The sequence below is a fragment of the Propithecus coquereli genome, unplaced genomic scaffold (assembly GCF_000956105.1).
Source record: "Propithecus coquereli isolate 6110/MARCELLA unplaced genomic scaffold, Pcoq_1.0 Scaffold304, whole genome shotgun sequence".
NCBI classification, from domain to species: domain Eukaryota; kingdom Metazoa; phylum Chordata; class Mammalia; order Primates; family Indriidae; genus Propithecus; species Propithecus coquereli.
The window spans coordinates 2,010,751-2,027,768 of NW_012148664.1; the positions used below are offsets into that span (position 1 = coordinate 2,010,751).

The following is a 17,018-nucleotide window of genomic DNA, read 5'->3' on the forward strand; positions in this document are numbered from 1 at the left end:
CAAAGTCATTCCTCCATCTGGAAAGGCCCAAGGAAGAATTCAAAATGGCAATTGCGTGCCCACGATGCTGAAATGTGGGGTCTACTCCCCTTTTCTTATTCAAAAGAGGGCCTTCAGAAATAGTCACCTAAGCAGAAATTTTCAGAATGCAAGAATTGGTTGGCATATTCATCTCAGAGAAACCCCCTAAAACCAAAACCTTTGATTTATTTAAAAGAGAAAAGACGGTGCATTAACTGACAAAAGGATTCATTTCGGGGATACCTCTAGTTATCTGGTTTCCCCCAGAGCCTTGCCAAGGGATTTGCTGTAGGAAAATCTGAACAGAAGCCGACTTTCCAGGGGCACCTTATTAAGATACGGCATTTATCTCGGATAACAGACAAGTCTCAGGTGTATGAAAAGGATGCTCCAACCACCAAACGGACCATGGGAGAGAAAAGGTTGCCCTGTTGTGGTCTAAGATTCCATCGGTGGAATTCCATCGGTTGCTGTGCCCAGCAACCAGCTTCAAAATTACATAGTTAGTTCTTTCTTTCTCCTCCCACTCATCCTGCCTGCTTTCCAGTGGCGACAAATGCAAGTTGATTATCATGCTACCTCGCACACACCTACACGACAACGCTGACGTCCTAACTGCTTTGACATCTGCATGCTGCTGTGCTGCGCTGTTGGACATCAACATAAATACAGCCTAAGTTCACGGTCACTAGACTCCTTGTACTTACATACTCTGAAGAAATTCTTAATAAATACTTTTATTTATTATTAAGCATAATTATTCACCCGTTGGTGACTCAGAAATGAAAACCATGTCCTCGGAAGATTTCTTTTACAAAAACAAAATTCCCGAAACTACAACAAATGACAACGACGATGACAACAAAAGGGACAAGCACACAGAACCAGGCACTTCTGGCAAACTTGTTTTCTCCGTTATCTTCTCCCTCCCCCCCTCCCTCCCCCCTTTAATAAAACTGGTTGGGCACATTTGCCAGGATCTGTGAGTTTCCTAAACTTCAAGCCTTACTGCTTAAAAAAATGAGGTAAGAAATTTCTATCTGAAAAGTAAAACTGACACATAAACCAAACCAAGGTCTTCCCTGGCCACTGGGACGGCCGTTATTGCTCTAGGTTGGAGTGTTTTGTTTTGTTTGCTGTTTATATGGAGTCAGAGTCCTTATTGCCATCTGGATGGCCCCGTGGTCAGCCAAGGAGAAATGCACAGGGAAGGAGCTTGGTCACCTGCCCCCAGCTGGTCAGTGTCCACCGGCTGCCCGCACGCAGCCGCCCCCCCCCGCGGGGAGCCACCTCTGGCTTTGGGGATCCCGGGGCGGCTCTAACAGCTGGGGGAGGTGGTGATGGGGCTGTGCAGGTAGGGCAGGCTGCTGGGGGCCGAGTGCACGCCCACGGAGACCGGGAAGCTGAAGACAAACTGCGACGTGGGGGTCGGGGTGGCCTTGCCGCGCTCCCGCAGGGGGCCCGAGGGGCTGGCGGCCTCCGCGGCACAGGACGTGGCCAGCACCTGGGACTCGAACTGCAGCAGCTGCCCCATGAAGCTGAAGTTGGGCGAGATGATGCTGCGGCGCTGCTTCACGAACTCGAAGGCCTCCTCCAGCCGCACCCGCTTCTTCATCATCAGGTAGGCCAGGCAGATGGTGGCCGAGCGCGAGATGCCCGCCTGGCAGTGCACCAGCACGCGCCCGCGGCAGTCCTTCACCGCATCTGGGGCAGAGAGCGCGACACGGTCAGGGCGCCCTGTGCAGTCCTCCGTCCCTCGCCAGGTGACGCCAGCCAGCTCGGGGATGGGGGTGTGGGGGGCGCTCCCACTGAGGGGCTAGCCATGCTAGGCTGGGGCGGGAGCAAGAACAACCCGCATGGGAGGGACTCTAGAATTCTACTCCTTCTGGGGTCTTGCAGTTAAATCCCATCCTACCTTAAAGGCTTTCCATTTGCAGAAGCAAAACAATGACCCAATTCTCCCTTTGTCTTCCTGCCCATCCAAAAAATCTCACCATCGGGAGCCAGGCAACTAAGCATGGGTGTAGGGGTCACCTTCCCATTCCCGTCCAACCCAACATCCCACAGGGGAGCCTTCGACTGAGGAAGAGGGTGCAGAGCCTCCTGAGTCCCCGCTTCAACACAGAGTCACAGGTGGTTCCCTCCCCTCCGCCCCACTGGCCCTGGGACCCAGGAGCCCAAGGCCAGGGCCAGCCTACCGATGTACTCGATGGCTTCCATGAACCAGGAGCTGATGTCCGCCTTGTGGTTGTCTTCCACGGGGATGCACTTGTACTGATAGTGTCCTTCAAAGTGGTTTGGGCAGTCCGAGGAGACGTTCAACAGGGCCGTGATGCCCAGGGCGTCCAGCATGTCTCTCCGGGCAGCATGGTAGGCACTGCCGAGGTAGAGGAAGGGAAGGATCTCCACAGGACCGCCCTGCACCGGAAAGGGGAAACAAACGCACCCCAAACAACATGAGCCTAAGGCAACCCGGCAAAGGGCTGAGGTGCTGGGGACAGGGAGGGGAAGGCCTGTCCGAGGGGGACTTCTAGGCCCTGGGAGAACACCTGCTGGGCACAGCCCTCCCAGGCTCGCCCTTGTCCTCCTGGAAGGGGCGATGGGCACAGTGGGACTTCTTGAGCCTTCGCCCTCTGCTCGTGGGCAGAGAAGCCAGGGCGGGGAAAACCCTTGTGGGCGCCCCCCCCCCCGCAGGCCTCAGCAACCCACTTCCCCGGGGTAGAGGAAACAGCAGGACAATGTCTGTGATGTGAGGAGTTCACACTCGCTGACCATCAAGCCACTATTGTGCAGTTCAGGCATGGATTTGGTTGGATGCACCTTCATTTGGCTCCTTAAAAACAGGCGCCATCTTCTTGGCACAGTGAGGCAATAGTGACTTTAATTTAAGACCAGCTATTGGGGGGAGCAGAGCGCCCCCTACTGAAAGCGCTGGAGGGGGTGGGCTTGTGAGAAACGCAGTGGCTCAAGTGGGTTTTCTCAGCAGGAGGTGGTGCTATCTATCGCTGTGGGCATCACAACTGGCTGGGGTCCAGGGGTGCATTCGCTGGCCTGCTCCTTCAAAAAAGGTGTCCTCAGCTTCCTGCACCGTCGGCACAAACCGGCTAAAAAGGCTAAACCGGGGAGTGCTGTCTTTACATTTCCGTCTTAAGGGAGGGTTAGGAGGGAGGAAAGGGAAGAACACCCCATCCTAATACTCAGGGCTACCACACTGCCCCCAAACTGAGGCCTTGCACATTCAAAGCCTTAAAAACCCCTCCGAACTCTGAAAAGGGGCCCCCTCACCCCGGGGCGCTGCACCGGAGTCTACCTGGTCGTGCAGGGGGGTCCCACAGGAGCCGCAGCCCAGGTCCAAGGACTCTGTGGCGCTGGGGGGCACCGGGGGTGGGAGGGCTGCCAAGGCCTTGGTCTTGGAACAGAATTCCGGGTACTCGGAGGAAAACCTCTCGTAGCCGCCTGTCAACAGGAAAGAAGTTCCGGTTAATGGGGTCCCTAAGGCAGGGGAAGGAACTTGACCCGCAACCAGACCCCAGAGAGCGGCAGGGAGGGCGCGGGCGGGTGGGCGCCGCGCTGGCCACTGGGTGGCGCTGCGGGCCCGGAGATGACGGCCGCGGAGCCGCCGGCCAGGTGGAGAGCCGAGTTCGTGCAGTCAGGACGCTGGGACCTCCGGGAGGCTCGTGCACGAGACTCAGATGAAGACACACACAGCAATCAGTGTGCAGGGGGTGGGCAGAGGGACTCTCCAGAGCAGCTCCATGGAGCAGGGAACAGCCACTGTGGGCCTCCGTCTTCCGCCCCCAATTCCAGCCCTCCCTTTGGGGGGAGGGTTCTCCGATGTGGGGAAGGAGGTAAAAAAAAAAAAAAAAGAGAGAGAGACCCTGGCATCAGCCCTTCTGGATGTCAGCAACAGGAACAGATGCCGGTTGCATGGCCTCATGAACAGCTGTTCCATCGACAAGGGGCCAAAACAAGAGGAAACGGGCTTAAATCTAAACAAATCCCTCTTGCTACATACAGGTTTGGGGCAAGGGAGGATTTCCTGACCCGAGAGTCGGTAAGCTCTGGAAGGGTTATCTGAGGGATCACCTTCCGGAAAAGGGAGATCTTTTCAATAATAATAATACTAAAACAGATAAATGGCCAACTCTTCTGGGACAGGGTGAGAGCCAACCAGAGCAGGGGTGGAGGTGGGCGGGATGCAGGGAGGACTCGTGGAGGGTTAGGCAAATTTTCAAGCCCTATCTCTGACTTTCTTGTGATCTCTGGGACTTTGCTTTGTGGGCAGCTTCCAACCTACAGTATGGTCAATGTTCGGCCCTGCTTTCATTTTTATTTTGCAATTTCTGTGGGACCGGAAATGGATTACCTTAATTCAGCAGGGCCTGCGTGTTGCAGAACCACCAACCTAACAGACCCATTCGACTGTCGAAAATGACAAGTTGGCTGATGGTCCTGGGTGTAGCTAGCACTCTTCAGCCTTGATGACTGTGACATAGCGTCACTGTCCCCTTAGAGCCATTCACAGGAATCTTCCAATGGATAGGCACGTGATGGTTAGTCTATTTACTTGTCCCAAATCCCAACCCTCAAAACTGCTTCCCACCAGAGGAAGGAAAATGATTCTTTGACCCATCATAAGGCTTGCAGAAACAGGGCATACATTTTTTCCTCTCTGACCGGAGGCTTCTCTGTCCCCCTCCGCTCCCTCCCTCAGGATATAAATGGATCTCTCTCTGGTCACAGGCCCTTGTTCCTGCTGAGTCACAGTGACCACAGCCTCCCTGGACGGAAAACCTGCTGGCGGAGCCAGTGCTGCCAGCTTCAGACGCTCTGGTGGCTTTAGTGGCCACCACATCACAGGAGCACCCCCTTCTTCCCATAGTAACCCCTGTCCCCTCCCTGTCCTCATAATAAGGCAGCCAACACTGCTGCCCCAAGTGCAGTGATGAGAGTATGGGGGACGAGGAGGCAGCGAATGAGTGTCTGTAGCGGGAGTCCCCAGAACAGCCTCTGCCAGGGGAGCCTCCGTCAATGCTCCCCTTTGGAGACAGTGGAAGCGGAAACGGACGGATCAACAAACCGTGGTTATATCACGTGGCTGCTGTATCAAAAGCCATCGCACGTTACTCTACGTACTTCTAGAGGATTTGAAAACGTTCGAACAAAATGATCCCTCTGTCTGTTACATAATTTGAGCTATCAAAACACGTTTTTAAAAAAGAAATGTAAGACACAAGTGGTGCCTGTTAAGAGGTGATGAGGACAAGTCCCCTGCACAGAGTCCTTCGAGGACTGATTTCAGCAGTCAGTGCTCTGCGCCTAGCGTCAGGGGACACACCACGAAGCTGTCTACACTGAGCAGCGCCCTCAGCAGAGGTCCTCAAAGCCCACTGTTTGGACTGGGCGATGCTGGGGACGTACCAGGCTTTTGCCAGCCCACTTTCCTGGGCTTGAGACCCGGTAGCCGAGACAGAGGAAGGGCAGGTAGCACACGTCCTGCGTTCCACCCTCCCTTCCTGGTCACAGCCATCCGCCGCTGGCTCAGCACAACCCTTGCACCGGACCTGGAGGCAGCTGCTGACCGTGGCGTGGTGTGGCAGGAAGGGAGGACAGGCAGCTGAGTGGGCAGGACCCAGGTGGCCTGAGGGGGGACATTGGTCTGTCTCCCTCAGGCTGATGGTAACAGAGAGACAGCAACTATTTCACAAAGACACCGTTAGAGCAGAAAAATGATTACTGAAAAGTCACCTCCCTGTGGAGAATCTTTAAAGAACAAGGTGAAGAAGCAGATTAGCTCACGGGACAGGAGACTGGAAGGTTCTTGCTGCTGACAGTGGCAGCCGTGAAAGGGTTTTTGCCTTCTGAGCTGCTGCTAGCTTTTGGGGGTCTGTGGCTGGCTGTCACAAGGACCACCGCCAAAGGGAGTTCCTTTTGGTGGGCCCATGAGCTGTGCTCAGGCCAGGGCCACGGATGAGGACAACATGCACTGGAGGATATAGTCGGGGTCATGGACAAGGATGCATGCAACTTAGTTTATCCACCAGATGGAAGATACCACTCAAGTCCAAGCCCCCGCCTAAGTCGTGTCTGGGAATCAGACCTACGTTAATAGAAATTACAGCCCCCATTAAGAGGGAATGCTTCACTACGTGCCAGGCTCTTTCCACATCCGTGTCCAACCAGCACCTGTGGAAACCATGACTAGCCCCATTTTACAGAATAGGAAACCAAGGCTCAGGACAGCCAAGGAACCCGCCTATGGCTCCAAGCAGCTGAAGCCAGGTCCAGCCTTCAACCAGGCTGCCTCAAAGCCAGACGTCTAACCCCTTACTGTCAGGCTCGGCCATCTCTGCTTCCCACCCCTTCCTGGTGGCCCTTCCCTTAGGGGCACTGCCTGCCAGTTTCACCCAGCAAAGATGGACTTTTCATGGAAAAACAGAACTGATCTGAACAGGGCACCACTGCTGACATTTCACCAAACTCCGCTTCTATCCCACGGTTTCCTAACTACAGGCTGCCACTGAAGAGTCGTGACCAGCATTTTTCAAAAATGAAATACAGTAGAACGGGAATGAATAGAACGCACTGTGTTCAAAGAGGGTATCATTTCATGAGCTTTTGTTTCAGGTGTGCGGGCGTCCCTCTACTGGGTCGTGATGCAAATTGAAATGTATTTCCTTACTGTGGGTGGAGTCAAAAAAGACTGTTCTAAGACTTCTTCCCCTCAGTCCCTCCTACCCATCTCCGGATCAGTGCAAGTACCATAACCACAGCTCTTTTGGCAAGAACTAGTTTTAGATCGCCAAGTTTTATCCAAAACTCATGAAAGGGAAAGCTTATTCCTACTGTATACAAAGGAGTTGGGCTCTATCCAGCAGGTGCACAAGGAAAACAGGTGGAAACAGATCTAGGTGCAAGACTCAGCTCTAGTTGTGGCAAGCACATTCCTTCCTAAACCCTATTTTTTTTCCCCCACCCTCAAAATGTAAGGAGATTCCAGACTCTAATGATCTCTAAGTTCCAATATTCTGTGATTCCAAGTAACCAGGATCCACTTACTTGCTGGTCGGTTTTGCCGGCTCCAAAGCTGCAGTTGCCTAAAATCTGCATTTCTATCTTCGGAAGAAAATTTCCTAAGAGACATGCCGATGAATGTTGACCTGTTTTTCCTATGTCCGACTGAATGTATGAACTGAATGTCTTGAACGTATCTCCTATCGAATGTAATTCCATAACAGATTTCTTTCTAATTTCAACCCGTTTTCCCCACGTCCTTATTTAAGAATCTATTTCCTATTCTTAAATCTCATTTTCTCATCTTAATTTTAAGACTTCAAAGTCTAAAAGAAAAAAAGGGAGCATGATTCTCACTCAGCTTACGGGAGGAATCAATCCGTCTACTGTTCAACTCCACGTGCTTTTCTTGTTCTCACACACCCCCACACCAGGGAGGCAATTTTCAAAGTTTCATGGAAACGATGACCTCTGGTCACAAGCTCTCCGCTGTACCCACCCCACCCCTGCGGGAGATAATGTATGTATAAGTGCTTTACAAAGCACAGATTGATGTAGTGCTGATAAAATCGTCATAATCGGACTCTTAATGGATCTGTGATGGGAAGGCTGTCTTTTGGTGACGACTGTCGGCATGCATCTTCATGGGGCTGCCACTTTTCTCCATTACGCTCTCAACACTCAGAATAGCACCTGTTCCCAGACAGGGCTCATGGCCTTGCCCTTGCCCAGCAAGGAAGTCTGGGGTTGTCTGAAGGTCATTCGCCTTTGGGAACGTCACTTTACGTGAGTGCTGACTTAGTAAGCGCCCATATAAATGCTGAGTAGTATTTAAAATCTACCTAACTGGGCTTCTCACCTTGGGACTCTGCACACAGCGACACCTGTACCTTCTCGCCAGCTGGCTGACACCTAACGCCGTGCTGAGGGCTAGGTTTGGTTGGCAGTTTCTTCCCCGTCGTTCTGTGCGATCTGCTATGTTCAGCAAAGTGGCTTCCTCCAGAGAGGGAACTTTCCTTCCTGCCATGCTTCCTCTGTTAGCCGGCAACTGCCTCCCAGTAAGGAAATCGGCTCTCTGCTTTCAGATGCTCTGATTTTTTAAAAGAATTTCTTGGCTACTTAAAATGACCAGAGCCTTTCTCTCTTGCTCACTCGTCTGTGCAGCATGTTGGTGGGTGCAGCCCACCTCTCCTTTAAACACCCAGGACAAGCCCACAGAGACTGCCATGGTCTCCTTAGCGATCAAGTTCGCATTCTCAATTTACACTTCCTCCCTGTCTTTAGTTACTGTTGTGGCTCGGAAACATGCAACTCGAATGATGCCAAGAGTAGTAAGTTTGCTTCATTCATTGTAATTATTTAACGAATTACAACAGAAGTTGGAAATTATCTTTAAGGTCTACCATTTAATAACTCTAACACTCCCAATTCTTAACTGTCATGGGCATTGTGTTACATTTGTGAACAGAAAAGCTAGTCATTGTCCCTTTGGATAGAAAAGGTACGTAACCTTGGCATCCCGCAAGGCTATGCCATTTGATGCCACTGACCTGGAGAACTGCAGATAAAGGCATAGAGATAGCAAAGATGGGGGTAGAGAGAAATGACAGAAGACAGCCTTAGTGTCTTCTACAGAGAGGGTGACATCAGCGGCTGTATGGTCAGGCCGTGGCTACTGGGTACTACAGAGTACTTGAGTTCCAACCTGCAGGGAGCAATCAAAATATCCAGGTGACTCTTGCAATTTCTCAAAACTGCTCCAGGACAGCTTTTAAATCAGGACTTGAATAAGAACTGACATAGATCATGGGCTGAGGCGAATTTTAGACAGAAGAAAAAGAAGATCGTGTGGTCATATCTGAAATCTCTTTGCGCATCAGACTGATTTGTTATTTGGGGATACTGGGGGTAAAGAATGACTTTTATTAGGGTAAGTAAATGCTCTTTTCGTTTGTTCCTAATGACCAGGGACATCGAAATCTCTAATCCAAGGAAGTAGGAAAGTCAGAAAAAGGGATTTCAAGGAAATGTGTACTGTGATAAAATCTGAAAAGCTGAAATTTCTAAACTGACCCTAAAAATGCCTTTAAAGATTTTAAATTAAATGAGTTTAAAAAAAAAATTACCCCAGTGGGAATCTTTTACTAGCAAAAAGACAGAAAATATTGTAGGAGTTTAGTTATTGCTTTGAGCAAATCCTGGGTAATATTAGAAAATGTAATTAGGCCAAGCAGCACTTCATTGGTATAAGTAAAGTTTACTCCTGTCTTTGTGAATTCTCGCTGGTGGAATCAGTTCTTAACTATCTGCACTGAGTAACCAATCGCTCCTCAACGTAGCAGAAACAGGAAGACTGAATTTTTAATGCAATGAATTAGTAGAATTAGGTAGCTTTGGCTGGGAAAGATGATACCACTTTCCAAAATAATCTGTTGTTTTTACTGTCCGCCCTCCACCCCCCAGGATGGCAGACACTGACCATCGGGACACTTCTGCTGGCTTCCTGTCCTGCCCACTTACAGGCACCAGCACACAAAAAATAAAGGCCCTGGTTCCCCGGCTGGAAAATAAAATGAACAACTCCAGTGGAAACCGAATTATGCAACCCTTAATTCAGGCATTTATGAAAGATAATCTAAGGGGCTTTTTTCTTCCCTTGCTTCTCAATATTCCCTTTTAGGTCTCTGCTCCACAGCCCCCTCCCAGGAAACCACATTTCTTGTGCTGCCCTGGCTTCTGGGCAGGGAAGGGAGCCATGGGGACTTAGGAGACACCTTGCTTTCCTGCCCCTGAATGCCTCTTCCTGCAGCGCGGTGGGAGGAGATACTGGCTTTTTCTTTCTGCCCTCTCTAGGGATGACAAATTAGAGGGCTCAGAGGAGAAAGAGGAACTGGGCTGAACATGCCCTCTGCGTAGCACACGTGTCAAGATCGGCTAAGCGAAACAGACTGTGGCCCAGGTACCCTAGAAGATGTTAGCCACCACTGCAGAACACGCCGAAGAACCCCCCCACCTCTGTGAATTTGAGGCGCTTGCTTCCAAGGGCAGGCTCCCATTGCTTGTGAAAATGCAGCTGAACTTCTGGCTACTGGCGGCGGGGGATGGGAGGCCGTTTCTGGAGAGAGAGAAGCTAAACCCGCAGCCCAGGCCTAGACGCCGGTGTCAGAGTTCGTCCCCTCTGAGACACAGAGGGCGGTCCTCCCTGCCCGCATCGGGGCAGGCAAGAGGCAGTGCGGGCCTCCGGAGGAAACAACCCTTACAATACTCTTTTTTCCGTTGGCCAGGCACCTCGCCACCCACCAGGGACTGTCATTTTACCCCGAGGTTGCCTGTCCTAGCCGGGCACTTGCCTCGCTCTCGCCCTCAATCTCCATCGCTGAGCGGCTCAGAATTGGTTGGGCTCCGGGTGTCGCCGGACCGGCTACAAGAGGGATAGTGAGGTGCCCAGAGACCTGGGGGTAAACCTTTAAAATAATGCCTCCCTCCCCAAGAGCTAGGCCTAAGCGTCTGAGCCCCCGGAAGCCCAAGGGTCGAGGTCCCGGAGCTGCCGTTCTAGGGCGGTCCCCTCCGGATTTCTTACAGGAAGGAAAACAAAACAAACCCAGACTCCACGTGGGGCCAGAGCCCGGCCTGAGCCCTACCGCGCTCTCGCGGTCCTGGGTTCGGAGGCCCGCGAAAGAAGGCGTGCGCTCCCACCCGGAATCGAGGGGTCCTCGCCGGCAGCGCGGCACGGAGGACAGCCCGGGCCACCCGCAGGGACTTGCGTCCCAGAGGAATTTCTCTCATCTCTCCCACCAGCGCCGCAAGCTCAAACAATAGCGCGATCGCCCACCCTGGCGGTCTACGCAGGACCTGGCAGCGCGCCTGCCGCGGGGCTCCTGGCACAGCTCGGCGTCCAGGGCGGGCGACGCCGGCCCTTCCCTGCGCCCCGCTCGCCCGGCTCAGGGCCGGGCCTTCCGGGACAAGCCCCTTCCTGGCATTTTCTCTTAGAGCGCTTTGGGGACAAGGGAGGAGGCCAGGGCTCAACTGGAGGTGTAAAGGGCGGTCCTCACGGAAAATGAAAGAAAAATCAGCAAAATCGCCTTAGCAGTTCAACCAAAGGACAACAGCAGCATTTCCCCAGCAGCTGACAGGTCAAATGGGCAGGAAACAACTGCCGAGAACAAAGCCCCCCGCTGTTCGGCGGGGGCAAACCCGGCTCGCCCGCACTGAGCAGTTTTGTTGTGCTTTTTGGAAGGCGCAGGCGGGGGAGGGAGAGGTTTCCGCCCCCTCCAGCTCCCTTCCTCCCGGGCGGACTAGTCCGAGAGAAAAGGAGGGAGGGGGTGAGGGGCGCCCGCGGGGACAGGGGCGGCTCTTTGATGGTGGGGGGGTCTGAACTGCCGCCCAGATTCGGAAGCGAGGACCCGACCCGCGCCAAAGAATGCGCGGAACGCGACGGCCGGAGGAGGCGGGGGCGGGGAGGGGGGGCGCAGCGCGGCAGGGGGCGCCCGACCCCACGCGCCCTACCCGCCCCCGGCCCCAGGGCGGCGGCTGACCCGGCCCGGCAGGTGCGGCGTCCCTCCAGTGACTCGGACAGCACGGGGGCCTGTCGGGGTTTCTGACTTCCAAATGTGACAAGACACCCGGTCGCCAAGAGTTTCGCCAGGTTCACTTAAATCAGGCACGCGCCGTCACCGGGTAGCTGCGAATCGGGTCTGAACAAAAGGTCGTCAATCCCCGGGTCCCGGATCTGCAGGGGGCAGAGGCGAAGTTCCGCCCGGCGCCCCGGGACACCCGGGCCTCCAGCCTCCCGCTCCCGGACCGGGGCTAGCCCGGGGCGGGGGACTGGCCACCTTCCAGTCGGAGCTCGAAGTTGGGCAGCAGGGGACGAGACACAGATGGCTCCACAAAATGTGTGCAACCCTATCCTCCGGTCTGCATTTATCAAGGGTTGGTTTTCAGACCAACCACCACGGCCGATTTCACCTCGGCGCCCACCAGCCTTCACCCCTTACCCACTTCTCGGGTTTTCCCGGTCGGACTCGGTGCAGGACCCTGGCACGCCAAACCAACAGGCCTCCCGCAGTACTTCGGAGCACTTCCCGGGACTCAAAGCCGGGCCACGCAGAGGAGCCAATTCACCCTCAGGGCCAGGACCGTTAGGGAGTGTAGATAAACGCGGAAGCGCCAGGACCCTGTGGAATTGCAGGTGACCGGGGGAACGCGCCCGCACTGTCCCCTAAGAGGACTTGGAGCTCGCACAGAAACGCACAAAACCTCGCAAACCCGTGTCCACCAAACACAAAGGGGCGCGCGGGGATCCCCGCAGCCACGAGCCACTCCGGGTACTCCCTCCCACGGCAATAAGGCTCTGGCCGCCAAGTACCCCAACGCCTACCCTCCAGCTCGCGCCCGGCGCCCGAGTTTACCTTTGAGCAGGCAGATGTCGGTGCGCTCGGCGTTGCGGCGCAGCGCCTGCACCACCAGCGATACGGTGCTGTCCTCGCGGAGGCTCTCAGCGCGCGGGCTGCGCTCGTCATAGACGATGACGGCCGAGTAGAGGCCGGAGCGCAGGCGGGCGCGCACCTCCTCCTCGGCGGGCAGGATCTGCTCCAGGCTCACGGAGCCCTTGGCCCGCCGCCGCACGATGGTGTTGCAGCGCACGTTGACCGAGCCTCGGATGTAGCCCGCGCTGTGCGCCAGGAACGGTCTGCAGTCTAGCAGCAGGCACTTGCCACCGCTCAGCAGCCCCAGGGCGCCGTGGCCGCCGCTGCCGCCCGCGCTGCCGCCGTTCTCGTCCCGGTTCATCAGCCTTTTGAGTACACTGCAGTCCATCTCCCGCAGCTCCTCCATCGTCACCATGGTCGCCGGGACCCGAGGCTGCTAGTCGCGCGAGGAAGCGAAGGGCACCCGGGCCAGCTAGGCTGCAGGAAGGGGCGGGCGCGGGCTAAGACGGGGAGCCTGCAGAAGTGGATGCAAACTTGGCCCCCAGGTGCTCCCGGGGGCGAGCCTCGTCTCCCCAGTCCCCTTCCTCCCGCAGCCTCGCTGTCACATAGCAATCGGAGCCGCCTTGGGCGCCAACGAGGACGGCGCGCGGCGCGGAGAGGGAGGCGGCGGTGGAGGGGAGTGTGTTTACGAGAGAGGACCACAGGCTCCCTTCCGTGGTGGCCTCTAATGTTTTGAGCCAGTTGTGTCGCTCCTGCGGCCACTGGCGCCGGCGCGGCCGATCCCTACGCACCGCCGGAGCTGTGCGCTCTGCTCAGCCAGAGTTCCCTCCTCGGCTTATAGATTTATTAATGCTCCTCCGCTCTCCCGGGGGAGGAGGACTCGGTACTACCTCGTCAGGCCCCGCCTCTTTCCATTCTCGGCCCCGCGCCCTCCCCGTCCCCCGCGCTGGCGCCCCGCCCCCGCCCGGGCCCCTCCCCCCGCCCCCGCGCGGGCGCTTGAATGGAGCGCAGGCTGCTCGCGCCCGATCACGGGACCCTGACGTCACAAAGAGCGGAGTAAACAGGGCGCCGGGTGCTCGCCGCCAGGCCCATTCATAAAACCGAGCCCGAGAGGAAGAGGGAGGCGGCCCGCGACCCGCCGGCGAGCGGCTGCGCCGGACTTTGTGAATGGAGCGCGGCGGCGCCTCTTGTCGTCAGCCCGGGCCCGCGCCACGCGCCTCCTGCCCGCCGCGGGGAGCCGTGTGGCCTCCCCAGCCCGCGACCCGGCGCGCGGCAAGTAGCCGGCCCAGAAGCCGGCCTCGCGGAGGCCAGGGCCCGGGGTCGCGGTCTCATCCCTGCGTGCCTCCGTGCCTCCCCGCCCAACAGTCCCACGGGGCTCTCCAGGTACCCGCGTGGAGAGGGGGACGCCGCACCGCTGCCCACCCGGCGGCGCCTGGGACCGCCTAGCCTCAGACTTCCCGAGCGCTTTCTGCCCGCGCGTTCGTTCATTAAAACTGCGATCTCTCAGACGTTCGCTTACGCATCAGCGGGATCGATTTTCATTCTAAGCCGTTAAATCGACTTTATAGCTTCCCGAGGAACGTGGGCAAACCCCAACTTAGAAGATGAAAGAGAAAGTGCTCCTGCCCAAAGCCCAGTAACAGGGGTGAGGTGTGGGGTTTGTTACTTTACGACCCAGAGGGAGGCATTAATTGCAGGAATGCTGTTCCTGTTGGGGAGAGCCGGCTGCTCTCCTGTCCGCGCTTACTAAAAGATGTTTATTTAACCCTGGTGGGGGAAGAAACGATGTTTTCCGCTTTGGAAAAAGCCCTCACTCCATCTTGCACACTTGCGAATGGTCTTCTCGGGAAATGACGGGGTCCGCATTTGGTGCAGAGCTAGACCCTGGAAACTGCACCCGCAAAGAATGACCTTTTGAAAAGACTTGATAAACTCTGGGGCCGATTCGGGTTTTCCTTGCATCCCTCCTTCCGGATCACGTAGCATTTCCCGCCCCCCACCGTGTGTCTCATGCATTTAATTTCCCAGGGGCCGCTTTGCGCTGGGGGTTTGTGCGCGCACGCGGTGGGGTCCTTACAGAGCCAAGAATTATTCGCCCGACATTTTGCCAAGTCTTGTTAGTGAGAATTAATCGCAGAGCGAGGGAATTGCAGGACTCGCTCGCAGTCTCGGTGGCAGCGGGATCGAATATTCCATTCCAGGTCGCGCGTGGAAGCCCGACCGAGGCAGCGAGGGCTGCGGAGCGCGCTCGTTTCCTCCCGCCCCAGCTCGGCCCTCCCCGCTCTCCTTCCCCTCTGCCTTTGTTCCTGGCGGAGCGGCTCCCCGAAGCTCTCACCTCCCGTCCCTAGGCTACCCCAGCACTCCCCGATCCGGGCTTGGCGGGGCCTCCACTTCGGAGACCTCCGATCGACGCTGGCCTTCCCCCGCGCCCCGAGTCCGGAGCACTGGTCCGGTGGGCTATGGGCACCGCATGCCCAAAGGGATCTTTCCTTTGGCCTTGGGCTCCAAAATGGCTCACTACCGCACTGCGTTGAGCCCGTCTCTGATTACAATTTAATATTTTATTCACCATGGATTTTTGCATCTTAAAAAAGTATTGCATTAAGATATTTTGATTACTGACTTTTTGGACACACACACTCTCGCCCCTTAAATTTTGGGCCCAAGGCGCGTGCTGTCCCTAAGAATCTCAGCCATGGAAGGGGCCACAGTTGGGGACTGACCGAGGTCGCCTTGCTCCCCCGGGCGCTGCAGGCGGGAGGTCAACGGTCAAAGGCGCGCGGCGCGGCCTCTCCAGTGGGGAGGAAAAAGGGGCCTGAGTCCAGTTTGCCATCCTGCTGAGGTGGCTGTGAGGCTGTCTAGTGGCTCACTCTCGCTAACACACCAGCAGTGCGCCCTGTGCAGGGAGCCCCTCCATGCCCCGACAGTCCCGGCTGATCCGCTTTCCCGGGCTGCTCTCCAATAGCTCGGAAACCCGACCCCTGCCAGGACCCAGGGCCAGAGCTCTCCCGGAGCAAGGAAACACCGATTCCTTTCACAAAGGCTTTGACAAGACATTTCTTAAAAGAGCCTCTCAGTCGGAGGCAGGTCCGGGCCAATTTCATGCGTGTCGCAGGAGCTGGGAGCCGTCCCTGGGCCACACTGGCCCCGCTCTGCCAGCCTTTGTCTGCCCTGCGCTGGGGGCGCCTCCCCGCCTGCCGGACCCGCGCCCAGCGCTCACGTGGCCGGTAAATAACATTCAAATCCGGAGGGAGGAAAAAGCCCACGGAACAAAGAGGCTGGCTTTCTGCACCTGACAGTAATCGCTGCTGGCGAAGCCGTAAATCCCGCAGGCAATTCACACGGAAGGGGGTGTGGGAGGGCGCGTGTGCGTGTGTGTGCCCGCGCCTGCGCGCCTGCTCCCCGGAGGGGCGCCCCCGACCCCGCAGCTCCTGTATTTAAGCCAAAAGCCACTTTAATTGCGAATGCAAAGACCTGATTTTTGAAAGAGACCGATTTTAAAAATCCCTTCCCCCAACTCAAGAATTAGCCTTCAGTTATGTGAATCTCAGCAAAGGAGGTTTAAATGACCGTATTGTATTTCTCCAAATATTATGTAAGCACCCTAGATATGTGTATATTTTTCACTGTTAAGTTTGTGGGCCATTTGGATCACAGTTACATGAATGCGATGTGAGGGCCACCCCATCCCCGTTACAGAGATAATGATAAAACTTCGTCTCCAGTTGGTCTCCGGGCTGTGGGTGGGACACACAGTCTGCACAGGAACCTCGTGAAACAGCATGTCGATAAGCAGATCTTGGAAAAAACGAAAGGCATTAGGGAGGAAGACATGGCTTGAATGTCATTTCAAAGTTAATTTAATTTACTGAGGCATTTCTGCAGGAATTGGGATGGGATTGCCCAAGGAGAGGTATTTTATTTATATTCAGCAGTAAACCTCGGGGTGAAAATACTTTTAAAAATTCACTGTGACATGTAAATCCAACTTCTCTTTCATCAGACAGTCCTTAGACCGACCTTATTAGTCACTGTCAGGCTCCCGCAAAACCCCTGCTCTTGTTTAAGAACATTTCTTTCCAATTAGGAAGTTGTGTGATCTGGGAATTTAAAGCCCAGAGTGGAATCTCCAGAGACAACTATAGCTTCTATTCCGGTTTTGATGCCAACCTCTGACTCACTGCCCTGTCCTAAAGTGCCTGAATAAAAATCGCCAGAAAAATCATTAATGAATTAATCAAGGTGGCCATGAAAACTGAAGTCCTGTGGATTTTCCTTTCCTGAGCAAAGAGGGAACCTTGCTTACCACTCTGAACTGGAACAGGAGTGATCCATTTTGCGTGGACCTCTTGACTAGTTCAGCAGATTGGGGAACTCGCTTCTGGTAGTGGGAATGCTCCAAAGAACTGGGAACCAGCTCAGGCTCCTCAAAGCAGAGAAGTCTGTGTCTACACAGTGTCTTCTTAGGCAACATTTATAAAAGGAATTGAAAGATGACAGTCCTTCTCTGCCCACTCCTGCCCATCAGGTCTGGAATCAAAAGCAATGGCAAGTCTT

At 55.2% G+C, this 17,018-nt stretch overlaps 1 protein-coding gene across 1 annotated transcript; it reads right to left on the reverse strand.

Moving 5' to 3' along the window:
- Positions 1 to 826: 826 nt before the first annotated feature.
- DUSP4 (dual specificity phosphatase 4) lies at positions 827 to 13,333 on the reverse strand. The gene is made up of 4 exons (XM_012649824.1): positions 12,444 to 13,333; positions 3,332 to 3,477; positions 2,220 to 2,439; positions 827 to 1,725 (listed from the first exon to the last, which is right to left on the reverse strand). The coding sequence occupies exons 1-4, from the start codon at positions 12,874 to 12,876 to the stop codon at positions 1,340 to 1,342; spliced, it is 1,185 nt and encodes a 394-aa protein (XP_012505278.1). The 5' UTR covers positions 12,877 to 13,333; the 3' UTR covers positions 827 to 1,339.
- Between the last annotated feature and the right edge of the window lie 3,685 nt (positions 13,334 to 17,018).

Coding starts and splice junctions, on each gene's coding strand:
- DUSP4 (XM_012649824.1), bottom strand. CDS start 12,876: ATGGTGACGATGGAGGAGCTGCGGGAGATGGACTGCAGTGTACTCAAA. Junction 3,478..12,443: donor CGACATCTGCCTGCTCAAAG/GTAAACTCGGGC, acceptor TCCTGTTGACAG/GCGGCTACGAGAGGTTTTCC. Junction 1,726..2,219: donor GGAAGCCATCGAGTACATCG/GTAGGCTGGCCC, acceptor TCTCTGCCCCAG/ATGCGGTGAAGGACTGCCGC.